This window comes from Panthera onca, chromosome D4, assembly GCF_046562875.1.
Source record: "Panthera onca isolate mPanOnc1 chromosome D4, mPanOnc1 haplotype 2, whole genome shotgun sequence".
NCBI lineage: Eukaryota > Metazoa > Chordata > Mammalia > Carnivora > Felidae > Panthera > Panthera onca.
Window position 1 is genome coordinate 74,141,913 of NC_138351.1, and position 25,187 is coordinate 74,167,099.

Below are 25,187 nucleotides of genomic sequence, written 5' to 3' on the forward strand. Positions count from 1 at the left end.
TAAAGGACTAACACGTGGCAAGCGAAAATGAAGTTTCTTCTCATGACTAATTATGGTGCTCCTTGTCTAAAATCCTGCAAACACTAGAGGCATGTCCTAGAGGGCATGTCCCTACAGCAGAGCTTAGCACCCCAATTTCCAAACTAAGCTCCTCTGAACTTCCACTTCTAGGGAGTTGAGGCTTCAAGGGCCCGACTGAGGGGCTCTAGGACCTGCTTCGGCTCTAGCAGTTTCTCACTTTTCCTGTTTTGCATATTGGGGTTCCAGTAAGATCTCCCGTAACAAAAGGGCCCGGCTGCTAATACAAAGTTTGACAGTGCCTGGTTTTTTGTTTTGTTTTTTTTTTTATAATTTTTTAAAAAGTTTATTTTAGGGGCGCCTGGGTGGCTTGTTGGTTAAGCGTCCGACTTCAGCTCAGGTCATGATCTCACGGTCCGTGAGTTCGAGCCCCGCGTCGGGCTCTGTGCTGACAGCTCAGAGCCTGGAGCCTGTTTCAGATTCTGTGTCTCCCTCTCTCTCTGACCCTCCCCTGTTCATGCTCTGTCTCTGTCTCAAAAATAAATAAACGTTAAAAAAAAAATTAAAAAAAAAAAAAGTTTGTTTTACTATTTTGAGAGAGAACGAGCACAGGAGGGGCAGAGAGAATCCGAAGCAGGCTCCGCAGTGACAGTGCAGAGCCCAAGGTGGGGCTCTAACTCACCGACCGTGAGATCATGACTTGAGCCAAAATCAAGTGCTGGTCCTTAACCAAACGAGCCACCCAGGCGCCCCGACAGTGCCCGGTTTTGAAGCTAGTTGGGCTCTCGGTGAATCTTGTAGGTGAGGGGGGTGGGAAACAGACACAGGTGTGAACAACTTCAGCAACCAGAAGCAGGTTGGAGCAGGGCTAAAAGCCCTGTTTTCACTGCTTTATAGTCACAGTGCCTTTGGACGCTGCAGGGAGAGGGGCAAAGGCCAGATCTCAGGAAAGAAGGGGCTCTCTGCAGCGTTTGCTGGGCCCAGCCACTTCCCTCATCAGATTCAAAGTTACGGGGGTGAGACTTCCAGGTGGTCAAGGGCAGGCAGGAGATGGGACAGTGAGGGGAGGAGGCATTCTTGAGATACAGAGTCTTTGATGGCAGCTTCCAAAGGCTCTGGGCCGACCACCAGGAAGCTGTGCATACCTACAGCCCGCGCCCCCTTATAATCACAGGGATAACTGTCCCCAATATGGGCTGCCATTGCCGGTTCCACCTGAGCAAGCCGCAAAGCCTCACGGAAAATTCGGGGGTCGGGCTTGGGCCAACCGGAAGCCTCAGAGGTCAGCACAAAGTCAAAGTATTCCCTCAGGCCAAGACCCATCAGGATGTCCTCTAGACGCCGGTCAAAGTTGGAGACCACTGCCAGCCTCAGACCTCGTTTTCGGCACTCCCTCAGGGTGGCCTCAGCCCCCTCCAACACCTGCCAGGTGAAGGGCTTGCTGAAGTCCTCGTACAGCTGGTCAGCGATGGGGGTCACAGCCTGGGCATCTCGAACACCTGCTAGGTAGAAGGTCTGTAAGACCACATCCACCCACCACCGGCGGGAGGTGAGGCCTTGGCTCAGGCCATAGTTGGGGAAGCTGAGGCTCTGAGCCCTGTACGCCTGCCTGAAGGCTTGTCCCAGGGAGGCGGCCTCCACCTCCAGCCCGTGGGCCCGGGCCTTGGAGGCATATTCCTCTCCCACGGGGTGGCGGAGCCTGAGCAGCGTATCCTTCACGTCCCATGTCAGCAGTCGTAACTGTAGCCGATGCGCCATGTGTCTGCGGGGGGGGGGGGGGGGGGGGGCACGTCCACCCCAGGTCTGCCAGGGGTTAAAGGGAACCTGAGCTGGACAAGACCCCCTCCACAACCTAAAGGTCTTCTCTTTCCAGGCCTTGTGTGTCAAAGTTGCTGGTGCTTCCTCGCAGCAGAAGATCCTGGAATGAGACAGCAGTGATGTGGAAGTTCAGGCCTTGGAGTCAGAGACAGATTGGGTTCAAATTCTGATGCTGCCAACTGACTGTGTGGCCCTAGGAGTGCCACTCTCTGAATCTGTCTCCTAATGGAAGAGGAGCACCATGTCCCAGCCTCACCAGATTGTTGCATTAAATGAGATCATCCGTTCATTCCACGACAAATTTCTGGGCACCTACTGTGCACTAGATACTAGGGAACAGGATAGATTTCCAGCCCTTATGGCATTTAGACAAAAAACTATGCAAACACTTAAGCATAACGAAGTCAGCATGTGCCACAAGGATGTAAACCCAGGGATCCCATCTAGTTTGTTGAGCTTCGTAAGAAAGTCAACTTTCAGTGGAGATCTGAAGAATGACTATGCAGGAAAAAGAGGTAGTTAAGTGTTCCTGGCACTGGAAACCGCAAGTGCAAAGGCCCCGAGGTAGGTCAACAGCAAGTCGGCTGCTTTGGGTAGATGGGGGCTGCTGAGGCAGGGCCTTGTAGGTCAAGGTAAGGAAACAGTTATGATTGCTATTACTATTGTTAACAATGCCAAAGACACAGACGCAGACCATGTGACCAACCCCTTGTTTTGGGAAGAATGAGCCAGAGAGGGGCAGATACTTGCTTAAGGTGAGTCTGTGACACAGCCAACACCAGAACCTAAACTTCCAGACTCTGGCCAGTGCGCCCTTCCACTGCATCATGCTTAGACAAATGTGGATTTTAAAACAATCTGGTTTTGGTGAATCTGCACAAAAGGCAGACAGAGAAGCCCAGTCCTGACTCTATGCCGGAGCCCCAGCTTCATCTTCACTGGAGGTAACAAGGTCGGCCTGCCTGGGTGCAGAGCCAATGAAAGGATCACGGACTCCATGCACAAGAAACGAATTCCTCAGCCTGTGGTCCAGAGGCTGGGTGGAGCTTCTTGCCCCAGACACTGGATTCCAGACGGTCCGAGGTTGTCTAGTAGCAAACTGAGGGGCCAGAGTTCAGAGCACAGCCAAAAGTTGCCGCTGAGGAAGGGAAGTGGCTGGTGAATCTGGGGACAAGCCTTAGGGGAAGTCTGTCAAGGAAATGAATTTAAATGAATCTGGAAATTATGGAGACCCATCCAAAGACCCTCTCTCACTTTACTGGTGGGTAGATGGAGGCCCGGCGAGGGGCGGGAACTCGCCCAAAGCCACGCAGGAAGTCAGTGGCACAGCGAAGACTAGAACAACGAGCTCTGGCTCCCGACCCACAGCATTTTCCATTTCTGAAAGCCGGGGCTGAGGGCTCTGGCCTACAAGCCTGAATTGCTCGTCCTTCCTTCTCACCTCCAGGGCTCGATGGCGACAAAGTCCAGGTAACCCGCTGTTAGAGCGAAATCTCTACAGCTGCCGTTTGCAGCGTGACCTGAGGCGTGACGTGGCTGCGGCCGCGCTCCTGGGGCCCCTTCTCAGCTCCAGCGCGCCCCGAAGTCTCGGCTCCCGCCCCCGGCTCCCGGCCCCCGGCCCCCGGCCCCGGGGCTCAGGACCCACTTACTGCGCAGTGAAATCGGTGCAGGGAAAGCCGCAGCAGCCCCGCAGCTCGGAAGAGGCGCGCAGGCGCCCGACCGCGCGGCGGAGCCAGAGGCCCGCCCCCTCCTCGCCCCGCCCCCGGCCCTGGGCCTTCACCGCTCCTCCTCCGGCCGCGTCCTTACAGCCTCTCCCGGCTCCCGTCCTTTCCGCCTCCCGCCGCACCTTCACCTGCCTCTGTGCGGCGCCCTCGGTCACCCGCCCACACTGCACTTCTCTGCCTTTCTTCTTTCCGTCTCCCTCTCTACCCGTGCGTGAGACCCCACACCTTCTCATTCCCCGTCCGCCCCGCCCCCACCCCGCCTCTCTCGGTCACCTTGCACACTCTCCTTCCTCTTTGCCTGCCCCGCCTTCGTCGTCTGTCCCTTATCCCCCTTTGTGCGATTTCTCCCTTCTCCTCCCCAAACCCCTCCGCCTTTCTCGGATCCGGACGCCCCCGGGAGGTTCCCAGGATGACTTGGGAAGAGGGGGATTTGGGTCCCCTTCTGGATTGCTGAGTGCTGTGTGGACTTGGACAGGGCGCTGTCCCTCTCTGGTTTGAGTCTCCAGTCGGTACTAGGAAGGAATTGCTTTCACGTGGAAACTTGTCTAACCCAAGGCAGTTTGCTGAGGTTAGGGTCCTCTGCAGTAATCTAGCTGCTTTTTTTTTCATTTGATATAAAATAATCATCCTCAAAAATGTTTAAAAGTATGAACTGTGCAAACTAAAAAGCCCAATCTCGCTCACTAACGACTCATTGAGCATTTCTCTGCCCTCTGTCCTTCACTGAGGACGCGGTAGGGGAGAAAAGAGGGGATTCCTGCCTTCATGGAACATGAGAGGGGCAGACACAGATCAAGTAAATGAGATTTCAGATAGTGATGAGTGCTATACAGGCAATAAAAGAGAATGGCGTCAGGAACAGTGTGGGGGCCTCTCTGGGTGAGATGGTTAGGGGAGGGGCAAAGATCTGAATGGCTGCCTGGTGAAGATTAAGGGACAAGTACTGCAGGTGAGAAAACTGGGAGAGCAAAGGTGCTGGGGCCCCAGCCTGTTTACTGAGCTAGGGCAATGGCTCATGGGGGCAGGGAGAAAAGGAGGGTCTCTGCCACCCGACCCTCCACCCCCTTATTCCCCAGGGGTTGCTGCAGTAGCAGATTTGGTTATTATGCTATCATTTTTCTAGGAGCACACAAACCTGCATATATTTTTTCTTCCTTCTTCTCCGCACCCCACCCCCTATTTTTAAAACAAAACTTCCTCCTATATTCTGAGGCTGGTCTGTTCGCTTCATTCAGAACCACCTGACCCTCACTGGGCTCAGGCCTGGGAGGAAATACAAAGTGCAGAGTCACAGACCCTAGTGCTGTCACAGACAGCAAGGGGGAGCTTGACTTCCAAGCTCATTATGTGTTACAAGCGTGATTCCTACGAAATAGAAAGGGTGAGTAGGAGGCCAGAGGCCCATCTGCATTTCACAGAAGGGAGTTCAGGTTCCAGGGTCACCTAGAGCGCATTTCCTTAGGTTCTGGTCCCAACTCTGCCACCTGATTCTTGGTGAGCCCTTCACTGAATTCTTTTCCTCTCTGGGCCCCAGTCTCCAATATGCAAAATTGGGAGATTGGACAAAATAACTTCCAACTGAAGTCCAGGCCAGCCTCTCAGTTAATTTCCAAGGTAATTAACTTTGTCCACAGAACCTCAGTTTTTCCATACGTCAGGATTAAATGAGATCACATGAAAAAAGCTCTTTGAGAAGATGATTCTTTTTTTTTTTTTTCTTTCAATTTTTTAGGGGCCTCGGGCTGACTGAGTAGGTAGGGCATGCGACTCTTGATCTCATGGTTGTGAATTCAAGCCCCACGTTGGGGCTTACTTTAGAGATTCCTTAAAATATAACAATACAACAAAATTAAAAACAAATCTGAGTATAGTTGACACACAATGTTACATAGTTTCAGGTGCACAACGTAGTGATTCAACTTCTTTATATACAGCATAACCTGTGCTCACAAGTGTAACTACCACCTGTCACCATGCAACACTATTACAACATCACTGACTGTATTCCCTATGCTGTACTTTTTATTACCATAACTTATTCATTCCATAACTGGAAGCCTGTCTCTCCCACTCTGCTTCACCTGTTTTGTCCGTCTGTCCACCCCCTAGAAGATGATTCTTTTCAGATAATTGAGTCTCCTGAGAGGTTCAGGATTTTGTTCGGTCATGTAACTATTTCAACCCCGGGCACTTGTTGCACAAGGCAGGTGTGTCCCTTGTGATCCATGTGAACGTGGCCCTCATTTTACTGTTTGTCCTTTACATTCTGCCTTTTTCTTTCTCTGAGTAACATTTCAACAGAGATAAAGGAGACTTGAGTGTCACAGAAAAGCCAAGGACAGGTCCCTGCTGTTCTGAAACAAGAAACAAGCTTTAAAAATTTTTTTGTAATGTTTATTCATTTTTGAGAGAAAGAGAGAGAGAGAGAGCATGAGCGGGGGAGGCGCAAAGAGGGAGGGAGACACAGAACCCAAAGCAAGCTCCAGGCTCTGAGCTGCCAGCACAGATCCTGACATGGTGCTCAAACCTGTGAACCGCGAGATCATGACCTGAGCCAAAGAAACACACTTAACCCTGTGCCACCCAGGCTCCCCAGAAACAAGCTTCTTTCTGGTTTTCCGGTTCAAAAATGGGTACACTTGGGGCACCCGGCTGGCTCAGTCGGTAGAGTGGGCGACTCTTGATCTCAGGGTCACGAGTTCAAGCCCCACATTGGGTGTAGAGCTTAGTAGTTATAGTTTCCTAAGTCAGATGGCAGAAATCCTCCTTGGAGGGTTTCATCCCTTGACCTATCCTGTGTGGGCTGTGGCCTCACGATTGCCCCTGGAGACACCTGGGGTGTGATTAGACCAAACACTGCCATAGATCCACTGCTCGTGGAGGAAGCCAAGTTTTTTATATGAGGCTTTTGCCCTCCAGAATCTCATGTTCTCTCATACATAAATAAACCCAGCCTGGGGCCGCCAGACAGCTCTCCCTTTACCTAAACATTTTCATGTACTTATATAACTTATATTAAAATATATCATAGAGCAAAGTGCAAACAAGTGTCCATGTCCTTGAATTTTTACAAAGTAAACACTCCCATGCAGCCAGTACTCAGACCAAGAAAAAACATTTCCAGAACTCTAGAGACCTAGTCCACTTCCGCTTGCTTACCCCCGCCTGGTTCAACTGGCTTTTGATCTGTAATATAAACGGGATAATACAGCATACACTCTTTTGTCTTGCCTCTTTTGCTCAAGTTTTGTTTGTAAGATTTATCCATGTTGCTGTGTTCTTGCAGGTCATTCATTCTCCTACCTGTAATATTCCATGATACGAATATGCCACATTTTATTGTTTTTTTAAAAATGTTATTATTTTTCAAGATTTTATTTTTAAGTAGTCTCTACACCCAATGTGGGGCTCAGACTCACAATCCCGAGATCAAGAGTTGTGTGTTCTACCAACTGAGCCAGCCAGGCACCTGTTTTTTTTTTTTTTTTTTTTCTTTTTTAATACGAAAATTTATTGTCAAATTGGTTTCCATACAACACCCAGTGCTCGTCCCAACAGGTGCCCTTCTCAATGCCCATCACCCACTTTCCCCTCCCTCCCACCCCCCATCAACCCTCAGTTTAGTCTCAGTTTGTTTTTTTTTTAAGTGAACTTTTTCAAAAGTACTTGGGGCTTGAACTCACGACCCTGAAATCAAAGGGTCACGTGCTGTACCAACTGAGCCAGCCAGGCACCCCACCACAATGTACTGTTGATGGGCACTTGGGTTATCTCCAGTTTTTGGTTATTACAAACATTAGAAAATGTTGATATGAACATTCTTGAATATGTAGGTCTTTGGGTGAACATATGCACACATTTCTGTTAGGTAAATACCTAGATGTGGAATCATGGAGTCAGGAACTATCTATGTGTTCAGCTTTAGTGGATAGGGCCAGTTTTCTGAAGTGGTTGTACCAGTAATGTCTCAGAGTTCCAATAGCTGCACATTCTCAACCATTGGCTTATCTCTTTTTAAAACTAGGCACTTTGATGGAAGTATGGTGGTATCTCATTGTGTTTAAAAAAATTTTTTTTTTTTAATGTTTGTTTATTTTTGACAGAGAGAGAGAGACAGAGACAGAGCATGAGTGCGGGAGGGGCAGAGAGAGAGGGGGAGACACAGAATTGGAAGCAGGCTCCAGGCTCTGAGCTGTCAGCACAGAGCCTGACGTGGGACTCGAACCCACAGACCGTGAGATCATGACCTGAGCCGAAGTCAGACGCTTAACCGACTGAGCCACCCAGGCGCCCCATCATTGTGTTTTTAATTTGAATTTTTTTTTTTTAATTTTTTTTTCAACGTTTTTTATTTATTTTTGGGACAGAGAGAGACAGAGCATGAACGGGGGAGGGGCAGAGAGAGAGGGAGACACAGAATCAGAAACAGGCTCCAGGCTCCGAGCCATCAGCCCAGAGCCCGAGGCGGGGCTCGAACTCACGGACCGCGAGATCGTGACCTGGCTGAAGTCGGACGCTTAACCAACTGCGCCACCCAGGCGCCCCATTTAATTTGAATTTCTATGTTGACTAATGGAGATAACACCTTTTCATATATGCATTGGCCATGTTTTCATTTATTTTTATTTACACAAATAACACACAAATATAACTTTCTTAGATAAAACACATGAATATAAAAATGCATCTGAAGCTAGGATAACACCTAAAAAGCTAAGGTTCCCCTGAAACCAATCCCTTCTCCAGTTTTGAGCACTGGACTTGGTGTTTGGAGACCTGAAGCCCAGCCCTGGTCTGCCAATGGCTTGTGTGGATTTGAACAATTTCCCTTTCTGGGTTTGTCTCCCATCTATACAATTAGAGTGTGTAACTAGATGGTCTCTAAAGACCTCTTTGCTGTCCTGACCACTGTTTGAGTGATTACAAGACACTTCATATGATGAGGATGGCCATTTGCCCCTGTATCCATTCTCTCCTTTTTCCTTAGTAACTTAATCCAAGTTTCAGCTGAGCCACCTGGCTGCCCCACTAGAGTCTGTTTTCCAGCCTACCTTACACAACTAGCTGCGACCGTGACTAAGTTCAGACAAGAGCATACGGACAGAAGTGATATGTGCAACTTTTGGGGTTTGCCCTTATAAAGAAGCATCTTGCCCTCCATTCATCTTTCTCCTCTTTCTGCTGACTGGAGAGGAGCTAATGGTGGGAACTGAACTCGCCATCTTTGACCATGAGATGGAAGCCGAGATGTGTTTAGGAGGACGGAACAAGGAGGGCGCCCGGACCCACCACACCATGTAGCTGACATGGTCTGGACTGCTCAGAGAGAAATGTTTTCTTCTTAGCTATCATTACCTTGGCTTTTGTTATGACCACTGAACTTGAGTCCTGACTAATACAGAGTAACTGGGGAATGACTTTAAATTGGGTGTTAGGGCAGGGTTTCTGAGGAAGTGACGTGTCAGCCAAGATCTTAACAATAAAAAGGAGACAGCCACACAGATTCTGGGGAAAAGCATTCCAGGCATGGGGGACCACTGCTGCAAAGCTCTGAGACTCCACTAGACTTCTGTGTAATGAGGCAGACCTGGTCAGTCATGATGCCACATCTCCCATGCCATTGTTGATGGTGACTGAATGAAGAGGCTGGTTCATATGACCTGAGTGGCACCAGTCAGAGAGCTCCAGAGATTTATCGTGAATGACGGGAGAGGGTCTTTCTTTGGGATTGTAAGTCATAAGGACCATTTAAGGATCCTGTGGCTGTCAAGTGGCAAAAACCTATCTTAGAATAAAGCCAAGCTGAGGCAACCATATAAGAACTATGAAGAGACATAGCCTCTATGACAGCCTTTAACCCTAGACCCAAGCACACCTGACCTTATTGAAATCCAGTTATAAAAACCAATCATTTACTTTTTTGCTACTGAATTGGATTCTGTCACTTGCAACCATAAGTATCTGGAATATGGGACGCTGGAAGTCACAGGCCCTTATATGTGGAATTGGCACAGTCCATGTAGGCTATGGGGTATGGGGCAGGTCAGGAGTCCTCCTTTCCTAGCTGGGGAATTGTTAGTAAAGTGGTTGGTTGAAATACCTGTTGTTTTTGGGGACCCTCAACCATTTGCCCACTGAAGGTGTAGTTTTAGGGATCGTAGTAGAAAACAGAAAAGTGAGATTGGGGAGCGCCTTGGGTGGCTCAGTCGGTTGAGCGTCCGACTTCAGCTCAGGTCATGATCTCACGGTTTGTGAGTTCGAGCCCCGTGTCGGGCTCTGTGCTGACAGCTCAGAGCCTGGAGCCTGCTTTGGATTCTGTGTCTCCTCCACTCTCTGCCCCTCCCATGCTCATGCTGTCTCTCAATAATAAACAAAAAAAAAAGAAGTGAGATTGGTGGAATGTATTGGCTATTTGTTGTGGCCTTTAGGAAGGACCTACAAGAAACAGACAAGCTACCATCTAAGCAGGCACATCAGAGGGAAATAAAGTCAAGTCTCATTAAGAGAGGCCCTGAATGCTCACCAACTGCCTGTGATGCTTAGAAGTCTGAGAATATGCCTTGCCAATTGTGAAAGCTGAGTTCTCTCTGCACAAGGATAAAATTACGACTAGCAAGAGCAGGGCACGTAGCAGGAAGACTGGGACTGTGGAGGAACTAGATCCTTCAGGACCACCTAAACCCCTTCAGCTTGCCTGCCTGGCCATTGCCTCTGGAAACAAAACAGTGGGGCTGGAGCAGATACTAGGTGGCTTCTGACGACAAATCCTGACTTCAGAGGGCACCACTGCACATAGACCATGATGCCTGAAGGCAGCTCAGCCCTTGGTGTACCCCCTTGAATAGCATCATGTTAGATCCCTAATTTATCTGTTCACTAGGAGATGGTGTGCACAGTGGTTAAAGGTAGAGGCCTTGGAGTTGAGCTATGTGGGTTCAAATTCTACTTCTAACCAGAAGTGTTTTCAGTGATGGGGTTCTAGATCCAGTTCTGCTACAACTTGAGTGGCCCTGGGTGAGTCATCAACTCTCTAGGTATAGCTCCCTCACTGCAAACCCAAGCTAAATTTAGGACTCCCCCTCTACCCTCTCTCCCAAGCTTTCCCATCTTAGTAAATGGCCCATCAGCCGCCAGGAGCTCAAACCAAGTTTATCCTTCCCAAGAAATCGACCTCCTAAATCCATTCCCCTCTTCACCCCCTCTGTCACCACTCCAGTCCAGGCTACAAAATCTCTCCTCTGCGCTTTGCCAGTGCTGTCAAATGTTTTCATCAAATGCAAAATCAGAGTGCATCGTTCGCCTGCTTAAAATCCTTCAGATGGCTTTCCTTTTGGAATAGGGTCTGGAAAGGCTTCCATCTTCCTTACACATGGCTTTTGACCCCTGCATGGCTTGGCCCTGGTCTTTTTGCCCTTCACTGTGCTCCAGCCACACCTGCTTTGTGTTCTAGCTCATTCTAGACATGGAGTTCCCTCTGCCCGGAGTGCTCTTAGCTTGGCTGCTTATCCTTCAGGTCAAGGGTTAAATGTCAGCCTCTCAGGGAAGCATTTTCTGACCCTTCAAACCCAGTTAGGTCCTGGTGACCTTCACAGCGCCCATCACATCACCGGTGACACATCGACCTCCTGGTTCTCCTCACGGAGACTCACCATCATTCCGCTTAACGTTTACTTCTGGGGGAGTCTGGGACATATGCAGAGTGGTTTGCCTCCTGTGGAGTTTGTACCTAAAGAGCAAGGTCTGTCTCCTGTCTCTCTGTGCTGACAAGAACCAGGCCTCATATTGGCCTGGCAATGATGAGTCTGGGATGGTGCTGAAGAACATTCCCTTTCATACTAATCAGAAATGAGCTCAGGGGTCAGGGGCCAAGGGGCCAGGAGATAAGAAGCTAAGAGGCTAACACAGCCAAAGGTTCTGGTCTGGTCAGAACCTTGAGGCCCATCAGTGGCTCATCTCTAATTAGAGCTCCAGGCTCTGGCTCCTTGAAAGGTGAAGCTTTAGGACTCTTCAAGCCCTGGTTTTGGCTGGCCACCTCCCCAAAGGACAGGGTGAGATCGGGTCCTTATTTAGGTCAGCCGCAGCTCTGACTCAACCAGGAGTCAGAGGAGACTGGTCTGTCTACAGGAGCTGCCGGGAGTTCGTAATTGTACTAAAAATGGATTGTACTGCTTTAAGGTCTGAATTGAACCTGCTTTGGCCCGAGATTTGGGATTTCTTGTCACTTTGCAGATGGGCAGGGAGACTTGCAAAATGGCCCCTCTATAGCCAGGCCTTAACCTTTCCTAAGAGGAACATTATGCCGTGAGTCTCGGAAGAATGAAAGCATGCATCCAGGCACTCAAGCCAGAAACCCATGAGGGCACCCTTGTTTCCTCTCGTTCCCTAGACTTAAAAAGCTCAGGCAAAATCTGCTAATTCTGCCTGAATTAATGTATCCTGAATACTTCTACTCCTTCCTGCCTCTGCTGCCACCACCCTGGTCCAGGCCAGTGTCAGTGCTCTCTGGGGTCTACGAGAGCCTCCCAACCAGCCTCTTTCTCACGCTTCCTTTTTTTCATGGCAACAGAATGTGGGAAAGTGGAACACACATAACTCCTGGTTAAGATCCTTCAGATGGCTTTCTATCAAATGCAAAATAAGACCAAGCTTCTTACAAGGCACAGGGCCTACCTTTCCAGCCTCCGGTCCGGTCAATCACCCTCCTCTTCCTCACCCTGCTCCCAGGAGCCCTGCCAAGCTCCTCCCACTGCAGGACCTTTGCACACTTTGTGTCATTCTTGCAGCTTCTGGTGCACTTGCCTCTGTTCTCTGGGAGGATCCCTTCTTGTCCCTTGGCCTCAGGGAGGGCTTCTCGACCACACTCTCGAGACACACCCATGGTCTGTTATTTTTGGTGTCAGACCCTTTCTTTCCTTCAAAGCGCTTATTACAACTTGTAACTGCTTTGTTTTCTCATTGTTGTCTGTCTCCCTATTATCCCTGCATAGATTTCATATACAGAGACAGGCTGAGGTCTGTCCTGCTATATCCCCAGTACCCAGCATTGTGTCTGGGCACCGGGCAGATGTTCTCAAAAATTTTCTCGACAGAAAAGCCTTTTTGGTGGTGGCATCTTGAACAGCCAGGGACTCTCTCTTTGCTTCTGAACTTTGATCTTCAGAAGGCAGCGTTTCTGCTCATGAACAAGTAACTCTTCTCTGGGTATATGGCTCAAAGCAGACGATCTCAGGCAGCCTGGCAACATGAACCCAGGTGGGAAGCACCTTCTGGAGGAATCGTGGCAAATCTCAAGTCTAAACCCGAAGATGTCAATCTAGGCCTCTGTCCCAGGGCCCAGCTATGCTGCCAGAGGCCTCGGGCTTTCCAGAGCTTCTCATGATTCAAGATGCAACCGCCCTCCTCTTTCCCTAATGCTCCAAGCCCCTCTCCCGGGCCCTGCCAAGCCTGTGCCCTTGGCTCCTGGTAGCTTTCAAGATGAAGCCACGCCAGAAGAAGGAGCTGGGGTGGTGGAAGAGGGCCTCAGGGATGACTCAGGGGAGGGGCAGGGAAGCCCGGGATGGCCGGTGAGACTCGAGTGGTGGGATCTGGCATGCTGGCAGAAAGCACCTACCAGCATGTGAATAGGAAGAGCGCGCGGGCACAGTTCTAAAGCAGCATTTACTTTGGTTTTCACTTCTCCAAGGCCCCGGGACCTTTTAGAAGTTATGGGGTCTTGTACGCCGTCTCCATCACTCCTCCTTCAGCCACTGCAATAGCTGAGGCGTGTAGTAGGTGATGATGATGTCGGCACCTGTCGGGAGACAGAGGCAGGAAGCGGGGAGAGGCCAGGCATCAGCTCTGGGCACACCTTCCGGGAGATGAGGGCCAAGGGTGGGGGAGGCGACTACCATGAAGAGGCACAGCCTGTGGGCGTCACAACAGGAGACTGAGCCCAGCTCCGGTCAGTTAAGGCTCTGCACACTGTGTAACCCTGGGCAAGTCATTTTCTCTTACTGGGCCTCAGTTTGCCAACGGATAAAATGCACGACGGGAGAAATAAGTAAGTTATAAGTGCCCTTCTGATGCTGTGCACACCAACAAAACCAGTTCCCGTTTACGGAGTGGTGAGCATTTGCTGATTATACATATCATCTCATTTAATCCTCCTGACAGCCATGCATCAGGTACTTTTTATCCCCAGTTTATAGACAAGGACACTGAGGTTCACAGAAGTGGCTTGGCTGAGGTCTCAAAACCAAAATGTAAATAGCCAGCTCTGCTGTCTTCACTGTTCCATGTTCTGTTCTGCAATTCCATATCCCCTCCTCACCCTGTATTTCTTTACATCGCTGGTATTTCCAGGCATAAGGCTCTAGGCTGTCTCGTGACTTTATTTCCCTTTCTAGGCAAAGTGCCCATCAGCCCCGTGGCACAGGTCAAAAACCCCCAGCCCGGCCTGTTTACCTGCGCGGCGAAAGGCAGTCATGGCCTCCAGCACAGCGGCCTTGAGATCAAATGCCCCGGCCCGGGCTCCGTGCCACAGCATGGCGAACTCTCCAGAAACGTGGTACACAGCAAGCGGGAGCTCAGGGTGCTGAAGAAAAGCAGCGGTGGGTACATGAATTGAAGTGGAATGGTGGCGTGCCTCCAGGAATGTCCCTTCCTCCCTGCTCGACCTGTGAGCATCTGGAGCCCCATCCCCTGTGTCACTGCTGCTGGCAGCCTGGCCCATTCTTCTTCTTCTTCTTTTTTTTTTAAATAATGTTTATATTTTTGTTTGAGAGAGAGAGGAAGAGGGAGGGAGGGAGGGGCAGAGAGAGAGGGAGAGAATCCCAAGCAGGCTCCATGCTCAGGGCAGAGCCCGACAAGGGGCTCGATCCCATGACCGCGAGATCATGACCTGAGCCCAAATCAAGAGTCAGACGTTTAACCAACTGAGCCACACAGGTGCCCCTAGCCTGGTCCCTTCTCGAACTGTGAAAGCATAGCTGCTCAAAGGCCCCTGTGAGCCCCGGGGCCGATGCCCGTGGGGGTTCCGAGGCATGGATGTGGTGGAAGGATTCCTATTCAGGGGCCGACTGCTCTGAACTCAGAGTCTGCAGTCTCCCAGTCTGAGGTCCCAGAGTCTGTGGACAAACTCGCTCATTTCCCTGAGCCTCTCTCTGCTGGTCTCTGCTCCGTCTGCTCACCTTGTCCTTCACCTCTCGCACGATGTCCAGGTAGGGCATTCCTGGCTTGACCATGAGCATGTCGGCTCCTTCCCGCACATCCCGCGCCTGAGGGATGAAGTACTGTGTGGGTAGTGCCCGGGAGGCGAGCTGGGAGGGGGACGGGCCAGGTGGGGCTCGAGGTCTGGTCACTCACCACTGCTCGGAGGGCCAGGCCCCGTGCTCCTGGCGGCAGCTGGTAGCAGCGGCGATCTCCAAAAGCTGGGCTTGACTGGGCCGCGTCCCTGGGAAGCAGAGGCATCAGGGTGGGCGCCAACTCTACGCTGATGGGTCAGGGGTTTGAGAGCAGGCCCCTGCCAATCCCCACTTACCGGAAAGGTCCATAGAAACAGGATGCAAATTTGGCGCTATAGCTCATCACTGATACCTACAGGGAGAAAGTGGGGGTCAGGGTTTAGGCAGCTCTTTCCAGATGTGTCAGGGTGAAGTGACAGGGAGAGAAAGGATGTAGTCTGGGAAGCAGAGTGCCTGCGGTCTAGTCCCATTAAAGCTCTGGGCCTTGGTTTCCCCATGTGAGGTGCAGAGGTTGAGATGGATCCCAAAGGCCTCGTCCAGTGCTGTTTTCACTTCTGTGATTCTTTTTTTTTAAGTTTTTAAACTTACTTTATTTTTGAGAGAGAGAGAGAGAGAGAGAGTGTGTGTGTGTGTGTGCGCGAGGGGCAGAGAGAAAGAAAGAGAGAGAGAGAGAGAGAGAGAGAGAGAGAGAATTCCAAGCAGGCTCCATGGTGTCAGCACAAGGCCTGACACGGGGCTTGAACCCGCGAACTGTGAGATCACGACCTGAGCCGAAATCGAGTCGGATGCCTGACTGAGCCACCCAGGTGCCTTTCACTTCTGTGATTCTTAGCACATGTGGGGACAGGGCTGGTCCAGGCTGTCTCCTTGCCCTCCCCACACCCGTTGCCACACTCCCCACCCTACCCTGTTGCCAAGTCCATGTGCCATCAGGGCCTCCTTGATGGCTTCCACACGTCCGTCCATCATGTCCGATGGGGCTACCACCTGACATCCTGAGGGGCAGAGGGTGGCCTTGAGAACTCCGGGACCCCCGTATCCACTCTGCCACCTCCCTGACCCAGAGCTGCTCATCTCTGCCGGAGGCTCACTCACCTGCCTTGGCATAGGCGAGTGCTACTTCTGCCAGCCGCTGGCGGCTCTCCTCGGCCTGGAATGTGCCGTTCTTGCCCAGGAGCCCTGCAGGACAGACGGCCGGGTTTGGGGGAGCGTCTAGGTCCCTGGCCTATCCCACCTGCAGGAGGTCTCGGGCAGCAGGGCTTGGGGAGGCGGGGGAAGCTCACCACAGTGACCGTGAGAGGTGTAGGGACACAAGCAGACATCACAGGCCACCAGGAGGCTGGGGAACGTCTTGCGCAACAAACGGATCGCCTCGACGGCTGGGGAGTCCTCAGAGTCGGCTGCAGAGCCCCGTTCGTCCTAGTGGCCGGGGAATGACAAAGCGGTAAGTCTGTGACCTGAAGCCCTCCGGAGGCAGGACGGCCAGACCTCACGGACCACCCGGCTCCCTGCGTGGGGACGCAGTAAGGACTGTCTCCATTTTGCACAGGGCACTTGACCTACCCGGTCAGGGTGTCACAGCCCTACTAGGCTTCCTGTCCCTCCATGGGTGCAGTCATTAGACAGGGGCAGTGTCCACTCACCCAGGCCCCAGGGCCAGCACGTGGCGGTAATGAGAGTGTGGTCAGCATGGAACCTCAGCTCACCCTCATGCCTCCCTCCCTTCCCCTCCCCTCCAACTCTGCTTCTGGTTCTCTCCACCTTAGGGACTCTGCTGGGGACTCCAAAGACCAGGACGCAGCGCAGGCCCTCTTCCACCAGGGGCTTCAGCATCTCTTCCAGCCGGTTCACACCATATCTGCATGGGGGTGGGGCGGAGGGCCCGAAATGAGGTAGGTCCCAGGCAAGGGGTCCCCTCACCTGTCTGTTAAGAGCCAAGTTGCACACGGCACCAGGATGGCTCAAGCCCCACAATACAGGGAGGGGTAGGAATGCACCCACCAAACAGATGGGAAAACAGAGGCCTGCAGAAGCAGAGCTATGGAATTTAGCTCTGGAAGGCCCCTCCAAGGTTCTCGCTGAACTCCCATTTGCAGTCCAGCTCCCCCTGCAATAGACTCTGCTATGACATCTCTGGTGATGAATGGATCGCTCGTCCCTTTATGAGGCTGCCTCTTGTGTTGTGGAGCAACTCTGTCCCTGAGAAAACCCTTCTCTCTACTGGGCTGGGGAGCTTCTCCAGATCTATCTCTTGGGTCTGCTTCCTGGCACCTCCACCTGGGAAATCTCTCCCTCCATCCTCCCCTGGCCCTCCCCACCACGTCCCCTACCTGGCCACTCCCGGGAGGCTGTCGATGGGCTGTACGTCATCAGGAATGTCCCTGCAAGAGCGGGGAGGGGTGGGCTATGGACTGGTGGCTGTGGGAAGGGCCAGTGGCGAGGGAGTGACCGGGAGGGATGGCTGGGGAGATGGGAAGGAGTAGAGAAGTGGGGACGGTGGGAGGAGGCTGGGGTCCAGTGTCTGGTTCCCTGCCTGGCCAAGCCCAGGGCCTGAAATAGTAACAGGAACGACAAAAGAGTGACAGTGACAACAGAAGCGACTGGACTAAAAGAACAGTAATCACAGGAAGGAGTCAAATAGCTAAGAACTTGGACTCTAAAGTCAGCAGGCCCTCGCCTGCCCTCCCAGCCACTTACTGGCTGGGTGACCTTGGCCAACTTGTACCATGTCTCTTTGAGGCCAGGCCCTTCATCTGTATTTGGGTGGATTCGTTCATTGATTCAACAAATATCGAGCATTTATTATGTGCCAGGTACTGTTTACTCTCTGGAGATACAAACTGAACAAAACAGACACAAATCCCTGCCCTCGTGGAGATGACACTCTAGGGAATAATAGCCATACCTTCCTCACACAAATACTGTCAGGACTGAATGAGAGAATACATGTAGGTGCTTAGCATAGTACCCGGTACACAGTAAGCACTCAATAAATGTCAGCCATTGCTATTATTAATAATCACAGCTGCCACCTCTTACATGTACATAGCTCTTTACAAATCTACAGAATGCCTTCTCAGCTTCTGTCTTGTTGCAAAAGCTCAGGATGGCAGGCTGGGGTTATTATTCTTATTTTCCAAATGGGGAAGACTGAGTTCTTTCAAGGTTTGTTTGGTTCCTAAAACTTGTCCTTAACCCACTCTCAATCTCTCTCTCTTTTTCACACACACACATACACACACACACACACACACACACACTCTCTCTCTCTCTCTCTCAAACACACACACACACACACACACACACACACAGATCAGAGACCTGGACCATTCCTGGGACTCACGTGACAAAGATGGGGTAGATGAGGTTGGAGGCGCTGAGGGTGGCGGTGGCCGTCTGCCAGGCGCGAAGCAGCGGGTGGAAGTAGCCGCTGTGCAGAACCGACTGGGGCTGCATGGTGGGCAGAGCAATAGGCAGCCAGCTGGTTGAAACCGAGGGCTCCCGAGGTGTCTGCTGTGCCCTCAGCTCTGTGTACAGCTCTGGGGGACAAGAGGAGGCACATGAGACATGGTCCCTGTCTCCAGGAGATGGCCAACCCCCCCCTCCCCCCCCCCGCCAAGCTCTTCCAGATTTCTGCTTCCGCTGCTTTCTGGCCAGTGCACCTCCGATGTGGTTCACCAAGGCCTGCCGGTCTACGACGAGGTAAGTAGAGAAAAAGAAGTAGGTCCTTCGGACACTCTCCTGGCTACTGGAACCTAATAACATAGGGTTTGGACTTGTGTTTTATATGGTCTCTCTCTTTTTCTCAAATAACATTTCTCTAGCAATTCAATTTTATTTTATTGTATGTTATTCAAGGAAATCAATCTGTGATGGATTAGAAATTAGGATGAGAAGCACTGATATAGCCAACATTTAAACTTTGTTTATTCCATGAAAAATGTTCATGTGCTTGGCAGAAATTTTAGATAAGCAAAAAGAGAAAAATCTCCTGTAATTCTACCTCTAGAGAAAAGCACCATTAACTCCTCGGTACGGAGACTTCTGGCCAGGGGCAACACACACTAAGAGGATTAAATAGCACCTGACAGACAGACTGGCAGACAGAACTCCTGTAGAGTGGCCATGGAAGCTGTCTTTTCCAGCCTCACAGCCTCCTGCTGCTCCCCAAGCACAAGCCACACTTGGCCTTGGCCACTTTCTGGAAGTTTTCTGTCCCCTTTACCTAGAAGGTTTGTGCTCTCTCCACAACCTCCTCGCCCCCAAACCCTACCAGGTGCCGCTTCTTCCCTCTCCCACTAAGCCTCTCTTGCCCAGATCCTAATCTCTCTTATGTAACAGCTCTTTGTGGATCTAACTTATGTCATTCCAGTAGACAGTGCTTCTGCAGGGCATGGTCCACAGTGAGTTCACTTCTGCCCTCCTCTCCACCCCCCAGCACTCTGCCACACAGTAAATGTTTAACTACATGAAGTATAAGACAATATGCCCTAATGCCAAGTAAGTGGTGTAAGACAGAAGGAAGCTGGGGCATTACCATTCATTTCTTGAGCACCTACGACATGCCAGGCCACGCTGGGCACTTGTACACATGATTTCTCATCAAGGTGGCACTATAGTCCAGGCGGTAGGGTGGATGGAGTACCTCTCAGAGAGGAACCACCACAAGCGTACCAGGAGTTCCAATGTGAGTTTAGAGGTTGGAAGAAGCTCGTTGGAGGAAGACAGGGGCTTAAATTTGGATGTTTCGGGATGAGCGGGTTCAGCTTGGCAGAGGGAAAGGGGCGAATGTTCCCTCAGAAAGGGAAGTGAGGGGCAAAGGTGGGGAAGGAGGAAAGGCTGTTCTGAGGGCTGAGAAGACAATTGAAGATGTGTGTCCTAGGGAGGGGACAAAGGGAGGCCAGAATGAGGACAGGGAAGATGGGGTAGGGGAGGGAGGTGGAGGTGGGGAGGTGGGAGTAGCCTAGTCAGAGCCTGGCTTTAGGAAGATAACTCTTGCAGGCTGAGAAGAGGAGCACAGAGACTGTGGGGGTAGATGGGAGGAAAAGGAAGGGCCACTGTAAGGCAGCCAAGAGTCAGTCTCTTGGGACGGATGCTCTGAGCTTCCGTGACCCAGACAGCAATGGAGACAGGGACAAGGCAGGAAGAGGGTGGTGGGGAGCTGAGTTTTTGGAGGTGCCTGGGACAATACTCAGTAGCAAAGTAGGGGGGAAAAAAAGAGCCACCAGTCTCTCCTTGTATGAATGGACCTCAAGGCCCAGGGAAGGGCAAGGACTTACCCAAGGTTACACTTAGCAAGTTAAGAGGCTAAAACAGTAGGGCTAGAAATCTAGTGTGTCAGTTCCTAGGCGGAGAATGGGGGATGGGGGTCCTTGAGTACGCTGATAATGCCTTTCTCTCAGGTCCTTTTAGCCCCCCTCCCAACCAGCTCAGGGACCCATTTTATCCAATTCTCCTCCTTGGCAGGGCTGGGGTTATCAGGAGCCACATAAGGACCCACCCTACTACCACACCCCTCGGCCAACCACATCATTGGACACAGAGGCGAGTCAGGTCTCCCCAGTGATGTCCTAGCCCCTAAATGAGCAATCAGTCATTCAGCAGATACAAAGTCCTAAGTGCCCATTTTGTGCAAGACTTTGCTGTCAGGTCTGCTAGGGGTTAGCTCAGCTCAGAAAGGTTAAGTCCTCTGCCTAAGACCACGCAGCTGGTTAGTAATGGGCCAGAATTTGAATCTGTTTTAGACAATGAGTATAGGGTTTTATCTACCATACCCATAAACACTTGATAAACACTTGATTCAACAGGCATCTCTCTGTCTGTACTACCTTTGCCTTGTGCGTGGGAGAGATGGATAGGCAAGAGAAAAGATACTGAGCGTACGTTATGTGCTGGGCACTGGACCAGGTACCTTTACATGTATCTCATCTAACCGCAGTGGTCCTTCCAACTTTTAGTGATAAGGAAACGGAGGCTCGGAGAGGTTAAGTGACTTGTTTGGAGCCCAGTCAGATTTTGAACGTGCCTCTGATTCACCTCCTAGAGAACAAATTTGTAGCAGGACCCTGGCTTCTGGAATCCAAAGCTGCATTCCACTGACCTCAACTCCCCATCTACTTTAGAAGGCGGGGCCAGCAAATGCCTTCTGCTTATCAGAAGCAGCACAGCAGGGCAGCCAAGGTGCTTTGCAGCCCAAATTTTACAAGGAGGCTGGGAGGTTGGGGGCGGGGGCAAGGGTGAGAGGGTTGAGGGGGAGGCCTCACTAGGGCACAACCATTTGTGTCTGTTTCTTCTTCCTTTTTTTTTTTTTTTTAAATGTTTATTCATTTTGAGAGAGAGAGCCAGAGAGAGCAAGAGAGAGTGAGAGTGCACACGAGCGTGAGCTGGGGAGGGGCAGAGAGAGAGAATCCTACGCAGGCTCCGTGCTGACAGCACAGAGCCCAACACGGGGCTCGATCTCACGAACTGTGAGATCATGACCTGAGCCAAAATCAGGAGTCGGCCGCTTAACCATCTGAGCCACCAAGGTACCCCTGCATCTGTTTCTTTAATTTTAGGATTAGGGAGAGATTTGATTTGGGAAACGGGTGTCAGTGCTGAGAAAATTAGAAAGTTGAGAATCACCAATCCTGTCCATTTCTTACATTCTGATGTGGAAAACGAGGTGCAGAGAGGTGACAGGACTTGTTTGACATCACACAAGGTACAGAGCCGGGCTTGACCATGAGTCTCCAGCCTTCTAGTCCAATGCCCTGTCACCTACACCACACACTGTCATTCTGTTACAACAGGCACTTAATAACTAAATATTTGTGGAATAGAAAAACAGCCTCTAAGCCAGAGTTGCCTGTTTGCAGAGCCAAATCCATGCCAAGGTTTTGCTTTGCAAAAAGTCTCTCAAGACTGGGAGATTTCCACACATTTGGGAGGGCACTTCTTCCAAATCAAGGGACCTGCAAGCCACAGCTTAAATCCTGTGACACCTCAAAGACAATGGCAAGTCACCGTGGGATTCACCACGGGACCACCTATGCTCACCCACATTAGAGCAGGTTAGCTTAGCTGGAAGGCAGCAGCACAGGGTGGTGTAGAGAGAACCTTGTTTCAGGGTCATAGAGGCCCAGGTCTGATCTGTGCTGCGTGGGTGACTTCAGGGAAGGTTGCTGGACTTTCAGGGCCTTCATTTCATAATCTATAAAATGGGAATGATACTACCAAACCTGCAAAGCTGCGGAAATTAGATTAGAGATAGTTAGGAGGTACGTGCCTGGCACCAGGTAGCAGCACAGTAAACGTGTAGCTACTTTTATCATCATTCGGAGCAGAACTGAACTGGAAGGAGATCTGGAGTGAGCCCAGCAGTGCCTTCCCCACCACACCCAGAAGGGAGAACTTGCACTCAAACCTGTGTGGCTGCAGGGTCTTCTGAGATACCACACAGACGCTACCGTAGAGGGTGGACTAGATGTTAATCTATGGGAGGCGCCTGTGTCTCCAGGAGCCAAGGATGGCTTCGTGTAAGAGGTAGTTCTGCAGACTGATTATGAAGGTACTTCCTTCCTTTAACTAAGTTGGGACCTGAGAGCTGCCAGAATGGGGGTGAGGGGGTGGGTCAGAAGGAGCTGCAAGGCCTGAACTTCCCATGTTATGCTCTGCTGAGGATTTCAGAGGCTGTGCTCTTGGCGCAGAGGGTGGGGAACTGCTGCCAGCTCTGGCAGGCTCTGCCACTAGTTGGGGAGGAGGCAGTCAGGAGGGCCAACTAAGTAGAAGGTGGCCAGGGCTGAGAAATCCAAAGCCCCAGAAGGGCCCAGGACAGCAGCTGTCAGGCAGTTCTGAAAAGGGACCAACTAACCAGCATTTCCTGAATATCTACCCTGAGCCACCCCAGTGCTGGATACAGGGATTAAAGAGAAGCAGGAGACCTAGGCCTTGACCTAGGGCTTTGAAGAGCCCAGCCTCTTCTGGGCTTAGCCATTTGGAGCTACAACGAGAATCAGCCAGTTCCACAGACTCCTAGAATATCTTGTCTAAGAGGCTCCTTAAAGCTTGTTGATTACATCATCGAAATAATGGTGAACTGGGCTCAGACAAAGGCAGACACTGGCTCAAGATCTCGCAAGGGGTCAGTGGCAGATCTGGGCCTAGAATCCAGGTCTCCAGCAGCCCAGTTCTCAGTGCCCCCCATTAGCCCTTGCTACTTTAAGTATAGATCTCAAAGCTGCTTACCAGCAGAGTTGGGCTTGTGGAGAACTCTGAATGAAATAGGGGGGTATGAGGAAGGAGGCAGAACGTTGACTCTGGACTTGGCTACAGCTGACAGCCTGATGGTTAAGCGCGTGGGATTTGGAGACCGTAGACATGGGTTCAAATCCTGGTTCTGTCACTTTTCAGCTGTGCGATCTCAGTTTCATATCTGGCAAATGGGGACTTGAACCGACCTCAACGGGCTTTTGTAGCCTTAACGGGCCAATGGATGTGACTTATGTATAAATCTAGCACAAAGCGACTGTTACTGTCTCCACTTCCCTCCTCCTCCCCCCCCCCCCCCCCATCCTTCAAGGCACCTCAGGCTCTGCACTGATAGAGAACGCACCAAGGGTCTCCAAGGGAGTGGACCCCAGAGAGGAGATGCAGAGCCCGGAGCCGGGCCCCCAATGGCTACATCCCCGCGGAGACCCCAATCCTGGGTGCACCAAGGCAATCTAAACAAGGGCCCCACAAGGACTCTGCCCCCGGCTGCACCGCCAGCGCTTTAGGCGCACGGCACATTTGGGTCTGGGGACAAGGGACTCTTGGTGCCACAGCCTCCACCTCCAAGTCCGCCGTCTCCCCGAGTCCGGCCCCCACTCACCTGGCTCCTCAAGGGCTCAGAGCTGCCGCTCCCGCCACCGCCGTAGCTCGTTTTAGTCTCCCGGGGCCCACGTGGGGGCGGGGCAGCTCACCCGGAAGTATCTCCCCCCCTTGCAGCCCGCCCCAATCAGCGTTAAGGCCACGCCCCCTACGGGCACTGGGCTGGCGGGCTGGTCAGCTCCGGCCTCGGCCCCGCCCACACTCATCGAGGCCTGGCCAATCAGGTGTGCGAAAGGGCAGGAGGGCCCTCGTTTCCCTCCCCCCTCCTCCTTGCTCCTTACTTGGGGCCGGAGCTTGGGTAGCGGAAGGACAGTGGGGTCCTATGTGGGGGCGCAGAGGAGGTGCAGTAGGGGTCCCTGAGAGTCGGGCTCCGATGCGGTTACAGCCCTGAGGTTCTCTTTACAGTTTTCCTTTAACCAGGCTAGTGCATACTTGGCGCTGGTTAATCGTTGAAAGAATAATTGGATGTCAAGGACATTAAAACAACACCTTAATACCGAAAACAATAGCTACGTCCATTTTTGCAGACTGAGTGTTTTAAAGCTGTTGAGTTCAGCACCAGGCGGCCTTCCAGGTTTTCAGAGGAAAATTTATTCCAGTGTAATTACTCAGAGCCTGCTCTGTGCCATGGATTGAGAGAGGTGATGTGAAAAGACATGGGCATTCCGGAAAAGCTCTAAGTCTGATAGGGGCATCGGGCCAGTCTAGGATGGGTACAATGCGACATTTGACCAAAGGTCTGTGCGCGGTTTGGGCAGAATATGTGCAGGGGCAGGAGGGAACCAATGAGGCTTATGGGGCTTGGGTGAACTGGTAGGATTTGGGTGAATGAAGTAGGGGGTGGAGATCAATACTCTAGCAAAGGAATGCCCTTATCAGGGTGCACTAGGGATTATAGAAAAGCTGACTTTGACTTGTAGAGGAGGCCAGTGAGTTGGTTGTATTACACTTACTCTCACTCTCAGATTTTATTTCTCAAAATTGGTACCCGGAACCCGTTTTATACCTCTTTACATTCCAAGTTAAATAGGCAGAGAGGCTTAATGCTAGGGAAATATGAGACCTGTGTAGCTTCCAGCTACTAGAGTTCTGATCTGTGGTCAAATAAGGGAGGTGGGACAATGAGGTCATATTTTTTGTGCATTTAAGAGTCAGGGACACGGGGCGCCTGGCTGGCTCAGTCGGTTGAGCCGCCGGCTTCGGCTCAGGTCATGATTTCACAGTCCGTGAGTTTGAGCCCCGAGTCAGGCTCTGTGCTGACAGCTCAGAGCCTGGAGCCTGTTTCAGATTCTGTGTCTTCCTCTCTCTGACCCTCCCCCATTCATGCTGTCTCTGTCTCAAAAATAAATAAACGCTAAAAAAAAAATTAAAAAAAAAAAGAGGCGCAGTATCATGCATTCACTTACCTAATTTTGATGACAATTATGTTACTATCCTTGTTTTACAGACTGGGAAGACAATCTCTGGGGAGATTAAATAATTTGCCCTGCGTCACACTGGGTTTTCTCTGCAATGCCTACTAGTCATGCTCCTTCAACTCATATGGGTAATTAGT

The 25,187-nt window shown here is 51.2% G+C and overlaps 2 protein-coding genes across 4 annotated transcripts; both read right to left on the bottom strand.

Annotated features, from left to right (window-relative positions):
• Nucleotides 1-589: 589 nt before the first annotated feature.
• HDHD3 (haloacid dehalogenase like hydrolase domain containing 3) lies at nt 590-3,790 on the bottom strand. Of its 2 annotated transcripts, none has more exons than XM_078436565.2 (2): nt 3,486-3,790; nt 590-1,936 (listed from the first exon to the last, which is right to left on the bottom strand). In XM_078436565.2, the coding sequence occupies exon 2, from the start codon at nt 1,774-1,776 to the stop codon at nt 1,027-1,029; it is 750 nt and encodes a 249-aa protein (XP_078292691.2). In that variant the 5' UTR covers nt 1,777-1,936; nt 3,486-3,790; the 3' UTR covers nt 590-1,026. The 2 variants fall into 2 exon arrangements, with proteins under 2 accessions (XP_078292691.2, XP_060464926.2); XM_060608943.3 differs by lacking the exon at nt 3,486-3,790 and adding an exon at nt 3,278-3,459.
• A 4,356-nt stretch (nt 3,791-8,146) lies between these two features.
• On the bottom strand, nt 8,147-23,763 carry ALAD (aminolevulinate dehydratase). 2 transcript variants are annotated; one of them, XM_060608941.3, is made up of 13 exons: nt 23,634-23,763; nt 18,445-18,537; nt 18,126-18,321; nt 17,113-17,163; nt 16,544-16,640; nt 16,066-16,201; nt 15,878-15,961; nt 15,689-15,777; nt 15,079-15,134; nt 14,904-14,991; nt 14,729-14,815; nt 14,004-14,133; nt 8,147-13,350 (listed from the first exon to the last, which is right to left on the bottom strand). In XM_060608941.3, exons 3-13 carry the CDS (start codon nt 18,236-18,238, stop codon nt 13,289-13,291), a joined length of 993 nt encoding a protein of 330 aa, XP_060464924.1. In that variant the 5' UTR covers nt 18,239-18,321; nt 18,445-18,537; nt 23,634-23,763; the 3' UTR covers nt 8,147-13,288. The 2 variants fall into 2 exon arrangements, with proteins under 2 accessions (XP_060464924.1, XP_060464925.1); XM_060608942.3 differs by lacking the exon at nt 18,445-18,537 and having other exon boundaries at nt 23,634-23,755.
• Between the last annotated feature and the right edge of the window lie 1,424 nt (nt 23,764-25,187).

Bases quoted from the DNA above. Each gene is read 5' to 3' on its own strand.
- ALAD (XM_060608941.3), bottom strand. From the start codon at position 18,238: ATGCAGCCCCAGTCGGTTCTGCACAGCGGCTACTTCCACCCGCTGCTT. The intron at 15,135-15,688 runs GTAGGGTGGGGA...TTCTCCCTGTAG, and splicing joins CACATGGACTTGGCAACAGG to GTATCAGTGATGAGCTATAG. The intron at 14,816-14,903 runs GTGAGTGACCAG...TTCATCCCTCAG, and splicing joins GCCTGGCCCTCCGAGCAGTG to GCGCGGGATGTGCGGGAAGG.
- HDHD3 (XM_078436565.2), bottom strand. From the start codon at position 1,776: ATGGCGCATCGGCTACAGTTACGACTGCTGACATGGGACGTGAAGGAT.